This window comes from Phoenix dactylifera, chromosome 2 (assembly GCF_051530095.1).
Source record: "Phoenix dactylifera cultivar Ajwa chromosome 2, Ajwa_hap1_PhDact_Kaust_v1.1, whole genome shotgun sequence".
In the NCBI taxonomy this organism is placed as follows: Eukaryota; Viridiplantae; Streptophyta; class Magnoliopsida; order Arecales; family Arecaceae; genus Phoenix; species Phoenix dactylifera.
Window position 1 is genome coordinate 10851452 of NC_143191.1, and position 23840 is coordinate 10875291.

Genomic DNA, 23840 nt, shown 5'->3' on the forward strand with positions numbered 1-23840 from the left:
AACTCCAACCTATTTAAAGTGGATCGTTTACGTTGACGGGTTGGATCATAATTTGCCACCCTTAGCTATACAACCTTCTTGCATTTATGCCGGAGACATCGCCGGTGCATGTATATGTACGTATGTTGATTTATTTTCTAACAACTTAAACTTATGAAATCCAATAGTTTATTATATCATGTTTAAATTTATTGGAGGTCATGAATCTCGATTATTTTCTTGTTGGACTTTTATTTACATATCTTAGCTGCATTGTGCTCCATTTGGGTCAGTAGTAATTATAGTTGATTTCAATACTTTTATTTTGGAAAAACTGCAACAACTCTAGTTGTTGAACTCCGTACCATACTGTGTGCTACATGACTCTGTACATTGGAAGATTGAAGGAAGAAAGGAGAAAAAAGAAGGAAACAAAATTAGCTGCTGTGTTAATAGTACGATTGAGAATCTGAGATAGTCGTCGTTCACTTTACCGAAAAGGACTAATTAATATGAAATAAAGTAAGCTTATGCCTGAACTCCGTCTGCCAAGTAATATGAATAGATGTGGATTCCACCATGGCGGCATGCGGAACGCAAGGAAGGCAAAAAAAAGTTGTTTAACAGTGTCTTGGTCACTTCTCTGGAAAAAAAATATTCAAAAATGATTAAACCACCTTAAATGATATTAGTCGGTGCTTGTCCTGTCTTGCACTTACCATGCATACCGAAAACATTATTCATTGTGTCATACTTTTATATTCATCATTTACCTTTTTTTTCCCCTTATGATCAAAAAAAAAAAAAAAAAAAACAATTACTTTTCTCACTGCTTGATGTTCTAATGGATACTCCTAGGGTAGATTAAATGATGGTTCAGTATCCCTTCTATAAGTTCAGATATGCATCAGTACATCTATTTTTATCTACAAGCATGCAGGACAAGCACAAATGCTATATAGAGCCTCCAGAGGGTAAGTGGGTGGTGACATGTATAAAATCAAATATGTTTCATGTATCAATGGTGCTTGCATGTATCAATTTCATGCCAAGTTTCGACATTTATGAGGCGTTAAGCTAAAATCATGCCATTGTCATACTGGAGTCTCACCAACAATACAAAGGTGATCTGAAACACATACCATGAAAGAAAAAACATCCATTATGAAAAACGAGGACAACTTCAACATTGAAATTTCAGTTTTCTCGATTTGTTCTCAAGAATTTACAATTGCAGGTTCGAGACGCCTGTGGCTATTGCATGGGAGGCTAGGACGTTGCTACCTTGAAGTCATCTATCCCCCTAGACAATGATCTTGTGCACAAATTACAATCATGAAGTCCACACTGAAGGGAAAGAACCAAAAGCTTAATTTCTATAATCATTCACTGAGCCATGTTAATCTCAATGCTCATGCCAGTCCAGAGTGACAGTTTGATTGTAGCACAAGCATCGCAGGATAAAGCATTACCATACACAATGGAGGTAGCAATTTCATGTCTAAAACAAGATACATTGCCTGTACATCTGAGTTCTCCATTAAATACATGTGCACCTCAGCAATTAGCCTTGCAGGATCCACTTCAAGGATGCCTGTAATTGGAAAACCAAATAGGTAACCCACCGACGGGCAAAAATGGTCCGAAGATTGATGATCTGTACATCCTTGCTGATCATCAGGGCCTGTACTCTATAAGAAGAAAGTAATCTGAAGAACATATTATGCTATTGGGGATGGATGCTCTTTGATGCTAGTCATGGAGCTCAGCTCCACTTGCTGAAGCTCTATTCTCTTTAAAATTCCAGATATATCGCTCACCGAAGCAGCCACAGTATCTTCCCTGACCAGGCGCCGCTGTCTTATTTTTGCAATAGCCTGAGTTACATCTGCCATCGAGGGGCGCTTCCTTGGGATCTTGTGCAAGCACCTGTAAGCAATGTCAGCAAGAAGCCTGACCTCTACAGGATTGCTTTCACCCACAAGCTTCCTATCAAGTATCTCATCCCAATCAGGTTTTCCCTCACTATCAATTGCTGCCTGAAATGCAAAAAGCTTGAATAGTAAATTAAAAATATACTACTCATATACAAACTAATAGAACTACATTGAATGCTAATTATAAATATGGAATCATGATATGAATATGCATGACTACTTGTCATCGCCAAAGAATAGCAATGAAATCAAGAAATTACCCCAGAATGACATTCTATGAGTTCTAATTTATCTGTGCTTTTGAGCTTCACAGATAGCAAGGTGTCGTCACACAATCTGGTGAAGTTTATGGTTTTTGGCTCAAACTTTCAAGCATATAACCCAAATGTGAACAGTATCAGTGTCTGCATTTCACTCATCTAATCTACACGCCAAAATTTGTTACAATACAATCCTAGGAACAACTGAATAAAATAATAGAAAATAACCTTGGCATGACCCACCAAGATTTATTGTGGCTCACCCAAAATTCAGGCTATGTTCACTGGCACTCTTCTATTATTACAGGAATCCCAAGAGTGGCACTACCTCACCTTTCCTCATATATGTGAGGCCTATGGAATAGAGAGTGGGATTCATCTCACTCTCCCCGTGAGAGACATCAGAGTCCTAGTCGGACTGTTTTTGTTTCCTACATGTCAAGAGAAGCCACTAATCCCAACAATATTATGCATCCAGTTGCTTTCTGAGAGACTTTAGAGTTTAAAGCATCTAACTAAAGCAGGTTTTTCTGGATAAACATATGCCTGCAATTATACACAATCAATGCTTGAATATTAGTATCTACATATATGTTATAGACAACTCATATCATGGCCTCATGGAAGTCAATCATGATGGACATCCAATCAAAGTCAATTGGAGGAGGTTGAGATATGTTTGTCCTTCAGCAGCATACCCAGGTAAGAAATATAATGATTGATAAATATAGCCAGAATAAAAGTAAAGTAGTGATAGTTATGGAAATGGAATCTCCAAGACAAACTTACAAGATTGATGTACTCCATTAGACCTTGTTGTGGATTTATGGCTGTTATGAGTTCAAACAGTATTATGCCAAAGCTATATATGTCACTCTTCTTTGTGAACTTGCATGTTGACATATAGTCAGGATCCATATAGCCATATGTGCCCTTGAGACCTGACTTTCTGCCATCATAAACCTCCTCCTTGGACAGCCCAAAATCAGCAACCTGAATAGATTGATATCACCAATGATTAGATACATGAAATGGGTGCAGAATAAAGGTACAATATTGTATCAGAACTTTAACCGAATTCTCAAAGATTTGTGGGATGAAATCATGACATTGCACTATCTGCATATGAGCAACTAGACCCACAAACAATTTGAGTAGTGGATGAATGTAAACATGCTACAATGATGTGTTACGGCATTTCAACCAAGAAACATAAAATGATTATTATTTTCCTTTGAAAAAGAGGAAAGAAAAGTATAGTCTTGATATCACCACTCGTCGAAGGCTTTGGTACTCAACATATGCAATTCAGAAAGAAGTTAAGGGACACAGTAGTCCTTAACATATGCAATTCAACATAGTCATCGATTCACACTGATCAAGAGGTATTTTCCATCATCAAAGTTCATGGGATGAACGGCACATAAAGAAAGTGTACTGATTGAGTAGAAAAGACCAGAAAGAATGTGGGACAAGCCCTAGTAATCAGTAGGTCAACCAAAGCTAGACATTGCTCGAAGCTTTGGTGTTCAACATATGCAATTTAGAAAGAAGAGAAGGGACATAATAGTCTTTGTAATAGTTTGTAGATGCACAGTGATCAAGAGGTATTTTCCATCATCAAAGTTCATGGTGATGATTGATGAACGGTAAATAAAGAAAGTCTACTGATTGAGAATATAAGACATGAAGGAATGCAGGATAAGCACTGGTTATGAGTAGGTCAACCAAAGCTGGACATTGTTTGAACTTAACCTAGAACTGAGAGTAAATATACAAAATTCAGCCCCAGTCTAGTGGGACTAACTAGATGCAGGGTAAAATCATTCGAAAGACAAAGGCCGTTCTTGACTAATAAAATTCAGTACTCAACCCGATTGAGCTATACCTGAACCTCCTCCGTCCCCAAATTAACAAATGTAGGGTCAGGATGGAGCCCAAATTGTAAATTAAAACAAGTTTACAACACATCGGCTAAACTTGATCCACATGCACCCTATGAGACCAAAGAATGATGTGAATGCATGGGTCCGGAGCATCTATCATGCAAAAGATTCCTGCATGAAACCAACTTGAGATCAAGTACATAAATATTTGTGATCAACACCAATTAACTTTTTCACATCAACATTGACCTTAAATCACATTTTGCATATTTTCAAAATAAAAGAAAATAAAGTTTTACTTTAAACAAAAACAAACAAACATTGCGGTGGTTGGTCGCCTAGGAAATCACATTTTGCATATTTTCACTAGTTTGAAGATTTATAACTTTTTTCTAATGTATCTTTATGAAAGGTTGTGTCCGCCTGACATATTTGTCAAGGGAAATGTCCGTTGGGATGTGTGTCCATAGGAAAGATGCTCTATGTCTCTTCAGAAAAGAAGGTGTCGATCCCCGAAAAGTAATGAACTAGTCTACAAAAGCATAACACAACTAAAAATAAAAACTTGAACTTGATAATCGGATCAACCAGATAATTCTGTAGACACTGGTGACGTAATCAAACATTGGGCTTCAATGTATCCTAGAGGCTTATCACACATTCCTTGCATACTTGATTGGTGGGGGTGAATAAAGCCTTAAGAAAAATGGCAGTGCTGCATGACTTGAAGCCTTTCCATCAGAAGATTATAATGTTTCTTCTCTTTGCTCCAACATCACACAGATGGAGGTATATATTAAGCAGGCAATGAAGGAAGCATTGCTGAAAACGTCAAGGAGTCAAGTCTTTAGGTAGACTGGTAGGGTGTGTTGACACATGCAAATATACGGAGATGGGGTAATTTGGAGTTACTCATAATCTGCATTATGTAGTCCTATAGCAGATGCAATGCACATGCTCTGATCATTTAAATAGGAGAAAGTTACCCCTCATCACTTTCACCAGAAAGGTAAAGAAAACCACTTCATATTGTTGTAGCTAGCAAAACTAGAACTCCGCTAAATACACATTAATGCATATAGTAGCAAAAATTGTAATTTTCTTTTATTGAAATGCCTGTCATCAAATAAAATAACTTTCTAATCTTGGGAATGCTTAGTACGCATATCATCAAAAATAACATTTTAGCAGATAGTAAATAGTTATCCATCCTGATCAGTTTTTGCTAATTCTAGAGTGCTGTATAACTGCTAAGGCACCACTCTTATTCATAGCAAATATGATCAAGGTTATGCAAGGGCATCCCTTGAGATCATGTGAGTGGAGAACAGTCTTGATGTCACGAGGTTTCTTGTTAAGGAATTGTTATGGTATGAGATGCAAAGTGCTGATTACATGCCATACAAGAATAATAAGATAAAATGTTCAGTACACTCATACAAATGGAACATCAAGCAGTTGAGCATAAAGAGAAGAAAATGCACAATGCAATGACTGTTGCGTATTGTCTCACCTTGGCTCTCATTGACTTGTCTAAGAGTATATTAGCCGACTTTAAATCTCGATGAATGACAGGCGGGACAGCCTATTTCAAGAACAATTATCATGATTAATCGGAGCACATAATTTTACAGCTTGCAATAGGAAAATAAGAGATATCCAGTATACCCCTTCATGAAGATACTCAATTCCATGTGAAACATCAAGTGCAATTTGTAGTCTTTCTTCCCAGCTCAATATATGTGGACCATCACCTAAGAACACAAGATAGACCATTATTTCTAGTTCAAAGTTACGCAACAATAAGAAAAAGAAAATAGTACATGATTAATTAACTTTAAACAGTAAAATATCACAATTCATGAACTTCTACAGAAAAGAAAAACATGGTCAATCCATTCCATGAAAAACTATTCAAGTCCAGTAGTTTTTTTTCTTCCTTTTTTTGAAGCCCAACCAAAAATCAGGTGAGGATGGGATCAGGCCTAGGTCTCATATCCACACCAAGAGACTTTACCAACTCAACTAGTTGACAACCTCTTTTATGCTGATCAGATCACCTGCCAATATTTTGATTTAAAATTTAAAAACAAAACTTAATCATTAATCCAGTCTCTACTAAGTCACAGGCAACATTGGTTTTCTTTTCAATTTAGGTTTTAAGATTCATTGAAATTGCATCTTGATATTGAGATGTTAAAATTTTGCTAGTATTTGTATGCTTTAGGTTTCATAATCATTGCAAACACAAATGTAGGGTAACAACTAACAAGGGTTTTAAATTTTTACGGCACCTCTCTCTCTCTCCCTCCCTCCCTCCCTCTCACTAACAACTATATCATGGTTGAACACCCATGGTTAAAATGTAGCAAGGCATTGTAGCATATCTCCATATTGTTTACTGACGGTTCACAAGCTTATGCACCATTCTCCAATTGTCATACAGTATAAGATCATGAGAGTTTAGAACCACTGATATACAGCAATTATGAGCCCAAATGTTCAGCTTGATCAGTTGACCATGAGAGATGTTAGATATTGTAGCAGAAAAACCTTGATTTTAACAATTTACTCTAGTAATGCATGCAGGTCAACAAACAGTAGCTCATGATAATTTAAGATAAGTGAACGAGACAAGAATTTCCCGTATCCTCATCGATCCCAATAATACACTTACCATATAAGAGATTCGCCAAACTCCCATTACTCATGAATTCATAGACAAGCATGCGCTGATTTTTATCTACACAATATCCAACCAAATTCACAAGATTCCTGTGGTGCAACCTACTAAGTAAAACAACCTACACATGGACAAGGATTAAAGAGAGGAAAGTTATGATCAAAACTTGGAACTTGACAGGATAAATTAGAATTAAATTCTAAGATATATGACTAAGTTATAAAACACTCAAACATTATTAAATAATAAACAGGTTTCACCATAAAGAAGATGGTTTATTTAATTGCTTACCACATTTCAGGTAATATCCATATTTGTTGGGAATTGATATAAAAAAAGGAGGGGGGAAAGCTTTGAATAAACCTCCAAACTCAACAGGCTAAGTCAAACTTAAATTACAAATCATAAAACATTCAAGAAAGTTACTACTAAAAGTGTGCAATGTCTCTCTTTGTGCTGATTAATTCATTCATGACTATTTTCATATTCTCAAGAGATTTTGAGGTCATTTATTCTCAATTTAAAACATATCACAATTAATCCATAATAATTTTATATAAAGTATTCTTTAAACTGTCATTTTATTTCACAAATTACTGCTTTGCTAACTTTGCCATTAAATAAATATGAGCTACACTTTCCTGTTTTGCGCAACATATCCCTTTTGTAATTACTGCATTTGTGAAATAAAGATTATATAACATCAAACTACTTCCAGAGAACAGACATAAATAAGCCAAAGCCATCAATAACTTCTAAGGATTTTGTGTGACTGAATTATCAAAATGCATTGCCAAACTTGAACAAAAGAGATTCCTAACACTATGAAGGGTCTAGATATATGGGTGAGATAACCCTTTAGTTTCTCCTCTGGGTGCCTATAAGGCTAGGTTTTACCATCTGTGGCTTTTGGTTATGTTGATTTATTTTGGGACTAAGACTATAAATAACTTTTTCTTAAATTTTTTTATTAAAATTACACTTGTTATGAAGTAGCATGTTTTGTGCTCGAGCTAACCTAATTTTTTTTTACTTCTACTGTAATTCTTGACCCTTACTTTGAAGTGTGCAAACCTTCACTTCTTTAGAGAAAACTAGAAGTATCGTGACCTATATTTGCATCTTTTCCTCTTGAGACTGCAAATTATCTCAAGGGAGATCAATGTACATGATCACATTGTAGGGTCATGCATTGTGCTACAGAGTGAAGCAATACACTTCAGCAGGTAGGTGCAACATGTGCACCGTGGACCAAGCAATACACTCCTGGTCCGTGCTTTCACGGATATGGAGAAAGACATTTTTTTCATCTAACAGATTTTGTTGGCTGCAACAATAATATAATATAAAGGTTCGCCGAACCGGGTACTGGTTGGTGTACCAGTCGGCTACCGGACCAGTTTGGACCGAATCGAACCGGTACCTTGGTTCGCCTGGCCACAGATCAGACCATAGCGCAGAGTGCTGTGGTCTTCGCATGGCCAAAAAGCCACAGCGCGGAGCACTGTGGTCATATCAGGCCACAACGCGGAATGCTATAGCCGTTCTGCGTGGCCAAAAAGCCACAACGTAGAGTGCTGTGGTCAAATCAGCCACAACATGCGCGTTGTGGAAAAAAAAAAAGGGGTGCAAACTGACCGGTACCGGCCGGTTTCGGGTCGGTATGCCCTAAGTACCTGCCGGTTCCGGGCCAGAACCATTTTCCACGCTTGAACCGGACTGGTCCGGTACGGGCTGAACCGGTCGGTACGGATCGGTTAAGCATACCATGATAAGAATTATATTATAACCCATCAAGTTTGGACGCTAAAGAGAAACTTTTAGAGTTCATGCCATAAATTTGTGCATATTCTATTGCCCGAGATCCTGTGGTGGCGGGAGCCTCGGGTGCTATGACATGCTTTTTTTTATTCTTTTGCCACAAGTTTGTCTTACAATATAGACTAATTCTCCTGTATTTTTTAGCATCTTAGAATACATTTTAAACAGGTATCACAGTACCAAACTAAATGGTTTATCCAACCTCTTCCTCGATCTTATTGTTGTGCGAAGCATACACATCCAATACATTTTTGTGAAAGAGGAAGAGGTGGAAACTTAGGTAGCATGAGTGTACCATAAGCTTCCCATGAAGTATAGCTGATGAATCCTATTAACCAAGTAGCGGGCTGGAAGGATTGACCATGAAGTCTTAGAACATTAATACCCATCATAAATTTCATGCCAATGTCAAGTATATGGCAATATTTGCTTTTTTTGTTGGACTAAAATGTTTACTTTCAACTATATTTTGTTCCAGTGCGAGAACTTAGCAGTCCAGTTACTAGTATCAACACCTTCAAACTAGGAAACTTTTAAGATATCTAACATATGACTTCATTAGAACTCAGTTTAATATTTGTACAATAGAGTTCTTTTTAGCACAAAACAATTTGAAGATGTCAAGTAACAACATGCCCATTTTTTCAGAAATTTTGTCCATGTTAACCTAGGAGATTATATAAATAACATTGATATGTAAAAGAGTTAAGAACTCACAAGGGCATTGAGGCTTACGTGAAAAGGGAGCATCACTATGACTATCCTTTATAGGAGGAAAAATTCCTCACAATGTGAACTTAACACTGAAGATAAGCTAGCAATGAAATGCTTCATATTTCAAAGTCAACAATGTCATTTGCTATGTGAAGAATGTACAAAAAGAATGAAGCTTTAATATTTGATGTTAGCCAATGATAAGGCTTGAAAGTTAACAGGCATGCCTTTTCCTCAAAGATAGAATATCCCGGACAGATAAGAACAGATAGCTATTAATTTTCTAATTGGTTATGAGCAATCTTTTTTAAATTAAAATTAAGCTTCTGGACAATTTACTTTATGGATCCCTTAAACATGCTCACTAAGATCCAAAAGCGGCTTTTCAAGCAAAATAGTAGGTATTCTAATAAAATGCAGTTCCAGAGTAGAGTAGTGCACCTCTGTCTGGAATTCTCTCTCTCCTTGCCTTGAATTAACTGCAAGAACCTTTACAGCTACCACTTCGCTTGTAGGCATTACAGCTTTATAGACTGGACCAAAAGATCCCTGTCCTAAAATAGTTGTAAAGTTCTGTGTGGCTTTCTGAATGTCCCTAGATGACAGAACATGTTACATTATTATCCATAGATTCAACCACTATATATACCACAGATTCACTGAGAATATTTGCTATTCTAGGCATTTTATAATGTTGAAAAATGAATGCAGATTTGTACTTTCACAAGGCATGACAATGATAAAATTTAAATTATTCTAATAATTATGTATCTCATTTCACAAAGAAAGTTAAGTTGATTAAAATGTTTTGACTAGAAAAGGATTAAGATTCCATTGTCTTAATAGCTCATCACGATTCAAGATTGGAAATACAGAATCTGCATTATTCTCATTCTAACAGCAGTTGTTTGTGTCTGAAAGGCACACATATTGTATATAACTTAAGTGCCCAATCATACTGTGCCACATAATATATCACTTTGGAAATTATTGATGGCGCAATGGAGCATACATCCATGTCAGCTTGAACAGCTGCAGATTGAAGGAATATAAAACAATGCAGACTGGTGCGTTGTTATACGAGCTTGCAGGCTGACCTCTTTTAGACCATGCCTTACCATCTTGAATAGCCTTATTTCTATTCAAGACCATTTTGAATTCTTCCCAATCGACCCTTTTTCTCCTTCTAGATTTGAAACTGAATCTTTGGATTGGATTCACTAACAGCAAAAGATTGTTGTTGCACACCAGACCAAAAGTTAGAAGCTAAGGCAAGTAGGCAGCCTACATCAGGAGCTTCCCAAGGTATTATCAGTATATGAACTGCTTATACTACCAACAGTCTGTATATAACACCTCTTATGTTGTTAACATGTGTGTTTCATACAAATCCCAATGTAGTTCCTGTAGGAAATTTGAGTTTATTTCTCTTACTAAGTGTGCACATAGTTCTGTAATGTGAGGTGTACTCATTAAATCACTTGAAACTATGCGATAAACAAGTTAAACAAAAATCATCACAGTATCTTGGACGATTTATGGTCCTAGATTTCTACGAAATAGTTAAAAACATCTTAATCTTTATAAAACATGGATACATTCCAGTATAAATAAGTTAAAATTGGTCTATGCCTAAGGAAAATTAAATGTGGTTTTTTATTTTACATTCAAAAGAAAACATTTTTTTATAAAATTGTGTTGCCTTTCGAAACCATCATATGCTAATTGTGGACATGATATGACATGGCAAATGTTTGATGGTGGCTTTTAACCGAAACAAGCATGATATTTTAGTCCTTGTGATGGATAAATTGGCCCTCTCTTTTGTACTTTATCTATGTTAAATATCATGATGGCAATTTTTCAGCACGATACCTAGGTTGTATAACTCTGCACCATGCCACCATCCATGTTGGATCTATGCATATAGAAGCAATTTGAATCCATACAGATCGATATGAAGCAAAACCAGCTTGTCCATGCTTTTTTGTCTTTCACTTTGTCCAACGAATCCTGAATAACCTTATTACCATGGATGACAATCTGGTCCATCCACATATATAGTTTTTTTGCTTTTGTTTTAGGGTATAGGGAGTAGTTTTTTTTATAAAAAAATCATCTTTTTACATTCAACTGAAGGTCCAAAATAAAGGTATTATGATTATAAGTTTCCACAAATACCATCGATAGATGAACTTCCCTAGTTTCAACAATATGCACAGCATGGTCTGCCGTACTGGTCCGGCCTGGGACCGGTACCGGATCAGCGTGAAATCCGGTACCGGTAATTTATTGTTGAAGAACCGGTACGGGACTGGTTCGGACCGGTACGCCACCGGTTCGGACCGGTTCGCCACCGGTACGGACCGATCCGGGATGCCACTGGTACGTCGACCGGTACCAGTACGGCGGACCTTGATGCACAGAGACTTTAACTAGTTTTCATCTTACTCATGTTGTTAACGTGGAAATGTAGTTGTGTAATAATAGTTTGCATGACAAAATACTTGAAACTTCAAAAATTCACATGTTAAACAACATGCAACATAAATATCTAAGAAGATTTGTTGTTGCGGAATTCTAGAAATTAATAGAAATCGGAAACCTACGTTGGCCTATACGAAACCGTAATAATATAACATATCTTAATGCATCAAAATATGAATCTATCAATCATGGTATGTTGAACCGGCCCGTACCAGCCGGGCAGGCCAGTTCAGCCCGTACCAGACCGGTCCAATCCCTGACCGGTTCGGTACATCAGTGCAAAACGGTTTCGAGGGCCGAAACCGAGCGGTACAGAGGGCGTACCGGTGCGAATCGAACCGGTTCGCACCAGTATGCCTTTGGGCGCTCTATGGCATTTTTCATGCTTGTGGCATTGTCCACAGCGCGCCGCACGTCCGCGGCTGCCGGTTCGATCGGTATCGAACTGGTCTGGAGGCGATCGATACGTCTACCGGTACCGGATCATTATACCTTTCTATCCATAGATGTGTGCACCTTCATGTGCTGGTGCATCTCAATTATCAACATGGTCCAGTAGGGTAGGGGTACAATGCTAGGGTAGGGGTACAGTGCTAACCCCAAATTACCAGAAGCACAATATAACTACCTTTATCCGCTTGTAGCTTAAGCCATTCCAATAAATATAAACCTCTGGCTAGGCTTAACCCATCCTTCCCTACCAAATTTAATAAGAATTATGATACCATAGCAGCACTTTACTTGTTAATAACAATCTTGTAGTGAAGTAGATAAAACATAATCGAGGCTTTTACTACTATAAAGTGAAAGAGACTTAACAACTACCTTTCCACATTAGGCCCTAAATCACCCTTTTCAAGGGAGTCCAGTATCCTTATAATTAATAGCCCACATTAAGTGTTACAAACTCAGTCGTAAGTAGACCATCTACTAGAGCCAAAACTTAATTAACCAGTTTCTTGATTTAATACATACTAAATTGTTTCTCTCAGCAATAGAACCATCCTTTATCTTTTTACTTAAAGCCATCCCCATTCAAGTTGATTAATAATGATTGCACCATTTGTCGTAGAAATCTTAAGTCTTCGTCAGTCTAGAACCATAAATTTAATAGAAAATATATTATTGGCATTAGTCCTGAAGTTTTCTTATTTTGGAAGTAACATTTACATCTATCTCTTCTCTTCAACTACATAGTTGTCCCCCTTTTGCCTCCAACAAGTGTTTTCCCTCAGAATCCATTTTTAGCCTAATACACATTCTTTTCTCCTAATTCCCTCGCCAACCCTTTACTTCATTTAAGTCAGAGCTATAATCCTTTTAAGTATAACTCTATATTGATGCACAAAACAGAACTTGACTCTGTTACAAACCTGGTACAGGATAACTAGAAGAAAAGAGGATTTAGACTTCAAAGCAACAACAGATGATGGGGTGATGGTGTCCTATTGGCAAATGCAGGATAAGATAGGGTACTGAAGTGAAAACTGCAATTTAAGGCCACTTTGTAGTTTCCTAACAGATTGGTAATTAAGTCCAAATTGAACTAGGAAAGTAGGAATCTTGGCAGAAAACTTTATGAGAAGGCATAGTTATATAGAAAAGCAAAACACACACATCGGCTAGAGAATTCCAATAGAATTGTGTTACGACTAAAGTTGAACCACAAAAGCCAAGATAATTGAAAAGGTAAAGAAAACAACCCAAGGGTTAGGTTTTAAAAATTTCAGTATTGGCTTCATACCTTTGAGAGGCTTACTATAGAGATAACGAAGAAAAGAGCACTAAAAAGTAACTACTACAGAAACAGCACCATTGACTAAGCATAGGATTCTAGTTGTCAACTTGTCGAATCATCACAATGGAGAGCACAAAGTTAAATGATAATAAAGTTGTACTTAGATCCATGCATTATGCTGAGTTACTGACTATTAGAGAAAAGCACTAAAATGTAACTACCACAGAAACAGCACCATCGAATAAGCATAAAATTTTGGTTGTCAACATGTTGAATCATTGCAATGGAGAGCACAAAATTAAATGATAAGAAATCCGTGCTTAGATCCATGCATCATACTGACTATTAGAAAAGAGCACTAAAAAGTACACAGGAAACAACACCATCAAATAAGCATAGGATTTTAGTTGTCAACATGTTGAATCATTGCAATGGAGAGCACAAAATCAAATGATACTAAATTTGTGCTTACACGGGTGCATCATACTGGCTATTAGAACAAAGGTACATTGTACCGATACCGGATCCTATTTTTTTGGCATACCGAGAGTCGGTATGCCACCCATGCCGGTATTGGTACCGAACTGGTATGGTACAGTATGCCCGGTACCGTTCGGTACTGTAGGGTACAGCATACCATGAATTTAGAATTGAGCATTCTTAGTTCGGCTTGCTTGACTTGGATTTTTGCTCAATAGGTCAGACCCTGTCAATGTTAAGACCCAAATAATTTTCAGGCTCAAGGTCGGAGGAACCGGTACTGGGCACCGTACTAGTTTCCCGGTAGAAGGATGACTGTTGGAAACTCAAGCCATTCTCTGCCTTCCCTTTGCCTGCTTTTGCCTATTCCTTCCAGGTGGTTGGAAACAATGGGGCTTCGCAGCACGAGTTGGTACGGACCGTGTCAAGCTCGTACTGACAGAGGAGAGGGCACGATACCGTCGCAGGGAGGAAAAGAGAGAAAGAGAGAAGAGGGAGAGAGGGAGGAAGGTTGGTGGAGGGTGGCAGACACTGGCAGAGGGCCAACGAAGGCCGCAAGGGGGCGGCGGAGGCTGCGGCAGGCGAGATCATAGCCGGTTCCTCTATTTTGAATGAAATAGGGGGCCGACCGTGGCATACAAGTTTTGCGATTTTAAGTGAAGTCAGCAAGAAACTTTGCGATTTTTAAGAAAGTCGGCAAGCAATTTTCCAGCTTCATTTAAAAATCGCAAAAATTTTTAAGCCGTAGTCGGACCCGTGTTTCGTTCGAAACAGGAGAACCGGCCACGACCTCGCCTAACGCGGCCTCCGCCGGCCCTCCGTCGGCATCCTGGCCTCTCTCTCCCTCCCTCCCTCCCTCCCCCGCTCGGTCTCTCTTTCCTTCTCTTTCTCCGGCTCCAGCAACGAGTCTTGTTTTTGTTGCCGGAACCGTACTAGTGAGCCACCAGTACGGCTTGGAACGGCCGAAACTACCTGGTTCATGACGGTTCCACCACCCCTGTTCAGGTCAATCTCGTTCTGACTAAAAAATGCAGATAGGCATGGCCTTATCCAGCCCAAGCTTTTGGAGAAAATATGATTTATATCATTTGATATTATATACATAATTATCAATCCATGCTCTCCTACCTAAAACTTTTTTCACAAATCCTATCTGTTCAGCCTTCAACTCTCTCACACATGCCCTAATTCCACCACTTTCCTCACCTTTGCCCGTAACCGTCTTGTCCTATCGCCAGTTTGCTATTGGTCCCCCCACTCTGTTGCCTTGGAGGCCACTGTGTAGGCCATCGGCTCCTTCACCATCCTTTGTTCTACCTTACATAGACACCCTAGCCATGTGAGGATAGACAAAATATGTATGGCACAATCACCACACTCCTCCTCCTCCTCCTCTCTCTCTCTCTCTCTCTCTCTCTCTCTACACATCCTTCGTCGATGCCCCTTCTGGCTTCATCTACAATCACCACAACCATCCTCATTATCATTGTTGCTAGTGTTGGTGTCTCCTATATTATCATATGGGGAAGTTTTAATTCGAACAAATAGACAAAACACTTGAATGATCCTATGGAAACAAGATAAGGAAGGTAGAAGACCCTTGACTAAAACATAAATTAAACAAAGAAAAAATTTGAATGCAAATTATATTTTTGTTATAAAATTTAGATTCCCACAAGCCTCCTAGGGGAACTTTAGGCACTTCAAAACTCAATAATCATCTTGTCCAACCCACCCTCAATAATTAAGGACTTCTATACAACATTCATGCTCAAAATAAGTATAAAAAACAAAGTCAGAATAACCCACATCTTTTAAGGAGATCTAAGAGCTTTTGCATCATCTTCTCTCTCTTAAATTCCTCTATTAATTTCTTAAGATTGCCTTTGATCTACTTAAATATTTTGCATGTATTTATGGCAAAGATATTATCTATATAACTTTGAACATCTTTCTCTTCCTTTAATTGGTAAATAGAAAAAAGTTTATTTTTCCAAAAAAAAAAAAACAGAATCAGCATGCAATTCAAGAAAAGTCCCATTCCATGTGGTACATGCACAAAATTCAAGAACTCATATTTGTAATGCTCATTCCACCACACTTAGGCATGCATCTAATAAAAAAAAGTATATTTGAGCATCTAATAACTCATAGTCAAAAGGCATATGTCCATAACTTGCTATTGCTGGCACATATTTGAATAGTGATTCAACAAAAGAGAAGTATCCAGTAAAAGATATACTTGTATGAGTATCTTGGAATTCCTGACATAGAAGCAAATAGATCTTTGTTTTGGTGCCCTCGCTGACCCCAGTAAGTGTTCCTTGTCTCCATCTGATGCAAGCCATCAGAAACTGACAGTGATGCACTAAAATCAATGCTTGTACCAACGCCATTTGCACGTATGGGAAGAGATGCTGCACTAAGCTCATTTGGTTGCTGCTGGACATGAGAATGCTTTCTATAAAACCTGATAGCGATATATGCACAAAATGCAACCAAGATCCCAAAGGTCACACCAACAGAGACCCCAATAATAATAATATTAGTTTGGTCTACCATTCTTTGATCCCTTTTGATGGTTAAAGGGCAAGAACATTTTGAAGGGCTAACAGGATGTTGAGTTTTCTGTCAAAACATACATATTGATATCAGTCATGATCATATGTTCATGTGCTTTCAAATAGACAATAGCCAGTTATGCTTTATTATATTGAATATAGTAAGTCACATGTTCAAAAACTTTCTGATTAACAATGATCTAGGTTATGTATGACAGAAGACAGTTTCTACTGCTAAGAGACTAAACAACATCCCAAAACTGAAATAAAATGCCAACTTCCACATTCCATGCAGGAGTCACTCCCAAATGAACAATCCAACTGCAACTGTCATATTGTATATGTACGTACGTATGTATGTATGTATGACGTATGTTCAAGTGCTTTCAAATAGAAAATAACCAGTTAAATTTTATTATTTTGATTACTTAGTGAGTCACATGTTCATAAACATTCTGCTTAAACAGTGATCTAGGTTATGTATGATGGAAGACAGTTTCCACTGATAAGACTGATCCTAAAACTGAAATAAATTGCCAACTTCCACAGACCATGCAGGCACTAACATATGAACAATCTGACTGCAACTGTATGTGTGTATGTATGTAGGTTCATGTGTTTTCAAATGGATAATAGCCTGTATGTTTTATTATATTGACTAGTTAGTAAGTCACATGTTCAAAAACATTCTGCTTAACAGTGATCTAGGTTATGTATGACAGAAGACAGTTTCCACTGACAAGAGACTAAACAACATCCTAAAACTGAATTAAATTGCCAACTTCCACAAACCATGCATGAGTCACAAATGGACAATCCAACTGCAACTGTAAATTATGTACGTAGTGCATACATATGTATGTATTACGTGTGTATGTATATATTTTTGTACTGAATATCTCGTATGTTAGTGAAGATTGCAAGTTTAATTTTAATATAAGTGAAACCTGAAACAGAAGCATGACATTGCTCAAACCAGCAAATCCTACATTATTGACATTGGAGATCCAAGTTTACAAAAAGCCACTGCACTGGATAATGTAGAGCATAAGCAGGGGAAATCTGGTTTATTGGAAAGGATGTAGGTGCAGTGGAAGCGTCTGCAGAAAATTAAATTTTGTAAAAGTATTACCTGAATCACATGTATCTAGAAGGTTCATTCAAGAAGGGGAAAAAAGTAAAAAAGAGTACTAATCTAGTAAAGATGAAGCTGATACTAATGATGCCATGATAGCATAAATGGTATTAGAAGCAAAGGAAAGTGACATTACCTTAAATTAAAAGTAGGTGAAAGTATGAGATTAGATATATCTGACAGAAGTTTCTCATGGCTAGAAGCAAAAATGTACACGTAAACAAAAAAAATCAAATGCACAATTTATCAAATTCAACTGCTCTTGAAACGAATAGTCATAAGAATTATTACCTGGACCCTTCAATTTACCTAAAGTACCCACACAGTACACTTAGAAATGGGTATTGGTATGACATTTAGGTATGGGTCCACAAGACGAAACTGTTGGGACTTGTTTGGTTCATGGGAAGAGGAGAGGGAAAGTGTGGTCAATAGGAAAATAGAGAAATGCCTCATATTTGGTTGGAGTTTTCAAAGGAGAGAGATGAAAAGATAACTTTTCCATGGGAATAAGCTTCCCATATTTTATGGGAAAGAAAAAACTATGTGGGACATGAAAAAGTAAATTTCCCATTGGTTAAGAATTGTGATAATTTTTTTTCCAAAAGTGCCTTTAAGCTTATAGATAGAATGGGGTAAGATTTTTCCCTTAATTAAGGGCATAGCAGATATTTTATACAATTTTCCGAGAAAAGTAGATGCTCAACTAAACATATGCCACTCTGAAATGTGCCACTTTCCCATAGTAAAACAAACATACAAAAACAACTTTTTTAGGTATTATATATCCAGGCATCAACTTCCTAGGAAAAAAATGTTTCAGTGAGAAAAAATTCTTCTCACAAACCAAACGAGTCCTTGAAGAATAGAAGGATCCACCACGTAGACACATAACAACACCTAACACTTGTATCCAGGTCCATGTAGTACAGCTTATGCATGGGTCTGTCATTAGCCTGTCCACTTGAACATGCAGTTATCCACAATCATACCATGGTTATACATTCTATCTCTTGTAACCTGCCTTTACATTCTACATATGGTTGTTGGCACCAATCCCTGACAATTAGAGCCCATGAAGTCTAGTAGGAGCACACAATGAGCAAGAGATGGACCAATAACACCAGTATGCCTTTTAGAGGTAAAAACATTATGCTAGTCCAAATAAAGATGTGTATGACTTTCGTCAAAATTCAACTTTGAGAATACAAGAGGTACTACATAAGTTCTGGTACACATCTTGCATTTCATAATTCATCATTAACTGAATGATCAAGCTTATACTGTCCCTTTGTCTGCATCTGGATATTTCAAACAAAGTTTCAACTCTCAGTTGCATAGCCAAAAAATGTCTGTACATGTTGCACCTCTGGTAATTTTGACCAATACAGGTTAAAAGAGGAGAAATAATAATTTATGCTTAGAAAATGAATAAATTTCATTTGAAAATTGATAATTTGAAAAAAAAATTAATATCATCAGAAAATGAATTCCAGCAAATTGGAGAATCCTTTATTACTCTAATTTTAGCCCTTGAAATCTCAGCAAAACCCTAAATACCTAATCCCCAGGTGAAACAAAAATCATCCAATTCCTCATTCCTTCAGAAATTTAACCTGGTTACCCTGTCTATAGTAAAGTTCACATTTGAACTGATAATTTCAGCAACTTTTCCATAAGCCTCCTTAACCAAAGTCTTTCAGTACTCCAGTAGGCTGTCTTGTATAAATGGAGAAGAGGGATGACAAAAAGAAAGAAAGGTAAAATAGATTGTGGATGTACAATACATTCTACCCAGCTATGTACATATATATTTGCTTATTTAAGTAGGTAGCCAGCATGACATTGTTGATCTAAATGCCTCCATGACAATCAGGCACTTCTCAAGTGCATAGTCACAAAAATTGAGCCAAATATATAGGCCCAAATGGAGCCCAGTGATAAAGCTAAAATTAACTTGGGCCCAACAAACAAGTAAAAGAAGCAAACAGATACTACAGTTGTTACCATCATCTACCTTCAAGTACCCAACAACAACTTTATATAAGCACTTGAACAGTTGAACTTTTCCATATACATACATTTCATATCTTCTCAATGTTTAATCGACATCGACAGTTTCTTGAAATAAATGTCTCTACTCAAACCTTTAATCTCCCATACCATTTTCCGTACACCCCTTGAAACTTGTCAATTACAGTAGTTATAGCAACAAACTTTTAACTGCCTCCGGTTGTCATTTCCATCTGTATACAGTCACTATACACATTCTAACAACTCTGTAATGTTTGCTTTCCATACGTTCCACCCATAAGATAAAAAAAATGGTAATTTAGCTTTAAGTACATTGCAAAATTTTATCAAACCTACTCAGAAGAAAATGCTTCAAAATTGTATTAAGAGTTCTAACATAGGTGGCTAAAATTCACATTCCACAGTTCCATGGAAGACAAGCCTCCTCAACAAGGCCTATACCAGCCCTTTTGCAACAAAAATCCTCCTTCTCACATGTCTCTAACAACCAATGGAATTAAAAAAAAAAAAAAAAAAACCTTTTTCGGCAATGATAAGAAAGAATAGAAGAAACAGTTGAATTGAGTCGCATATACATAACAAGTAACCATCCAAGAACAGACTATTCTAGAGATTTACAGCACCACCAAATCAATTCAAAAATCACTCATGGAAAAAAAAAGGCAAATTTCATCATTAAAAAGACATTTTACAGCGCGTAAATCTGTTTAAAATTCCCCCAGCATAAATCTAATGACTTATGATCATTAGACTTCTTAAATCGTTCTCTGATCAATACCAAAGGCGATACCCCATCAATCCCAATCCAATCAGTAACCAAATACTCCTATGAAACCCACCTCAAACCCTCCACCCCTCCCACCCCCAAAAACAACGATCCTGATTCACCTTCCAATCCAAAATAACAAAAACATCAGTCATCAAATAGATAAAAAAACAATCTTATCCAAGCAAGAAAACAAAAACAAAATCTCCACATAATTCGCCAAAAACAATACCTTTTGACCCAGGAAAACGCCAGCTCCCCGTTGTGGTTCCTCCAAACTAGTACAAAGCCTCTATATCCCCATTAAAACTATTCTCCTCCTCTTCCTCCTCCTCCTCGCCGTTACAACCAAAGAGAGAGGACTCAAGATAAGAGGGAGGAAGGAGTCAAGAGGGGGTTTAGACATCCACTCAGAAGTCAGAATTCTTCCATCGGATCCGAGCGGTACGATGTACCCGCGACATGTTCCTGTCCCGTTTGGTTTCTAGCTCTCTCTTGGGCTGGGGTTTTGGAAGGATGCTCGCTTTCTGTGGTTTTATTGAGGAGTTCAGTTTTAGCAACAATATACCTACTGCCGCCTGGGCGTGTCGATTGTTACGAAGTCCATGGCGCCGGGCGGTTTAAACCTTAAAAGAATGTTAATAATCTTGGGTTAAGAGCAAAAAAATAATAATAATAAAGAGTTTTAAATGAGGGGGCGTTTTCGTTGCGAGCATGTAACTAGACAGGTATATCATTAGCGTTCATATGGAATTACATGCTATTCCATGCTTTAGCGCTCATGTTTCTCCCTATCCTTGCCCCCACCAATCTAAAGGTGAATTTCAATGGCAGTGGTCCAGAAGCTTATGGCAGAAGTCATGACTCACAGTTGATTGTTGCGGGCAGACGGCGGACCGATGGGCTTTCTACTATTGGGGCGAAGCTCAAGGCAGCATGGAAGAATATCTCTTATGCGAGACAGAGGCTGGGAGCTGAGCGCATCATCCTAGAGGGAGATTTGGCCACAGCGATTGACTGGATACGAAAGGAGGGATGGAGCGAGGACGGAAGTCTTTTGCTTTGCAATATTCAACGGATACCGACAGACTATAATGCCTTCCAGGTAGTGCACGTGCTCCAGAAGGCAAACAAGGCCGCTGACTGGGTTGCCTTCTATTAGCAAAATATATTATTTAAATAAACAAATAAATCTAAAAATTACAATTAATGGAAAATCTTAAAGGGAGTAATCTATATATATATATTATTCGGCATCAAAATAATTCTATTTTAACACAAAAGAAATCTATTCTAGCACAAAATAAATCTATTCATTTAATATATTTAAATCATAAAATTGTAAATACTACAGATCTACTAATATTAAATTTAAAATAAGAGTTAGAGAAAATAGCCTGATTGAAAGCAGGTCGAAGCACGTAAATGCTATCTCAAAGAAGTGTTTGCCCCCACATACGGGTCTCCCGGTAATCTATCCTCAGAGATATGGCGACCCTAAACTTCTTCTTCGGTACGTCTCGGAAGAGGCCAAAGCGAATCCGATCGGACTTGCAGATCCGGCGAAGAACGAAATAAAAAGAATAAAATAAACTAAATTTAATTGTAAAAATAAAAATTAGAAGTGGTTAAGAGGAAGAATTTTTCTCCAGAATTTTTCTGATATTTTTCTCTAATTTTTTGTGTCCCGAATAAGATGAAATTGAAGGGTATATATAGGGGTGATTATAAGGGCTTACTGGTCTTTTTGTAGACGCGTCGCGACTTCCGCGGACGCGCCCGCGGTGATTTCGCAGAGGCCAAAGGGAGTTGGCATGGAGCTGGCATGCGTCCGCGGAACGCGGACGTGGCCAGCCCGTCTTTAATTCAAAAAAAAAACCGCAGCGGGCGCCAGCAAGCGCTCGCTGGCTATTGCGCATGCGGCCCGAGGGTGGCCGCATGCGCATTTAATTTTTCCAACAATCCTCCACAAAAATTAATTTTTTTAAATAATTTTAAAATCAAAACAAAATGCTGGATATCTTATATTATGTAATAGGTGTAGGTACCTTTCGGTTTGAACCTTCACTTAGTGACAATTGATTACATCTGTGGAGCCAAGGTGGTCTTAACCTTGAACCTCGGTCCATGCCTTAGATTAAATCAACGACACACATAATATAGCCCGATCTGGTTTCTAAGCAGGTTGCGCTAATGTGGCCATGCGCAGGTATCTTTCATATACTTTTTAGGGAATTGCCTATTTTCCATAATCGCAGCCTCACGACTGCACATATAGGTGAGTCCTAATAAGGAAGCTAGCAAGGAAGCTCCTGCCTCTTGGGTCTCGGACTCATTAAGAGTTATACAAACAAATTAATCCTATCGCTTGCTTTTATGAGCACTAGCGACATAAGAATGAGGAAAACATAAAACAGTGCTCCTCTCAGTCACACTCCGGTTTGTTTCTACCCATTGAACCTTTAAGGTTGGGTTCCCACCATGGTGATCTATCTTTATGGGCTAAGCTCCATCCCCCTCGACGATTCTGGATCTACTGTTCTAGATAAACCTTTTGTAAGCTGATCAGCCAAATTGTTTTCTAATTTTATAAAATTTAAAGCAATAACGTTATTTTTCAATTTGTATCTTAATGATTTATGACGCACTTTTAAGTGCCTGTTCATTTTTATATTGTCATTTTCTTGGTCGAACTTATCTATTGTAGATTTACAATCACAATGTAAGGAGATAGATGGTAAAAATAACTCATCTACAGGAAGGTCTATTAGTAGATCTCTGAGCCACTCAGCCTCAGTGCTAGTGGTGTCTAAAGCTATCAGTTCAGACTCCATGGTACTCCTAGATATCAAGGTTTGTTTGGTGGATTTTCAAGACACATCAGCACCTCCTAGAAGAAAGACATATCCTGTGGTGGATTTAGCATCTAAGGTATCGCTGATCCAGTTGGTATCACTATAGCCTTCTAGAACAGCAGAAAACCTACTAAAGTGCAAACTATAGGACTTAGTACCCTTAAGATATCTAAGAATTCTCTCTAATGTTGTCCAGTGATCTCTATTTGGATTAACAGTATATCTGCTAAGTCTATTCACAGTATATGCTATATCTGACTTGGTGTAGTTTGCTAGGAATCCTAGTAAGCCTATAATTTGAGTATATAGGCTTTGAAGGATAGGAGTTCCTAAGTTCTTCTTAAGGTGTGTAGAGGGATCAAAGGAAGTAGAAACAGGTTGACAATTGGTATAATTAAATTTATTGAGAATCCTTAGCAACCAATCTAGCTTTAAATTTATCTACAGAGCCATCAGGCCTAAGTTTCTTTTTAAAAATCCACTTGCACCCTATAGTTTTACAGC

The 23840-nt window shown here is 37.7% G+C and overlaps 1 protein-coding gene across 1 annotated transcript; it reads right to left on the bottom strand.

Annotated features, from left to right (window-relative positions):
• Positions 1-1591: 1591 nt before the first annotated feature.
• LOC103706565 (calcium/calmodulin-regulated receptor-like kinase 2) lies at positions 1592-21009 on the bottom strand. The gene is given in 9 exon segments (XM_008790707.6): positions 1592-1865; positions 1868-2018; positions 2966-3169; positions 5576-5647; positions 5731-5816; positions 6740-6866; positions 9722-9875; positions 16228-16613; positions 20714-21009. Coding segments are annotated over 8 exon segments (1248 nt in total). The 5' UTR covers positions 16548-16613; positions 20714-21009; the 3' UTR covers positions 1592-1731.
• Positions 21010-23840: the final 2831 nt, after the last annotated feature.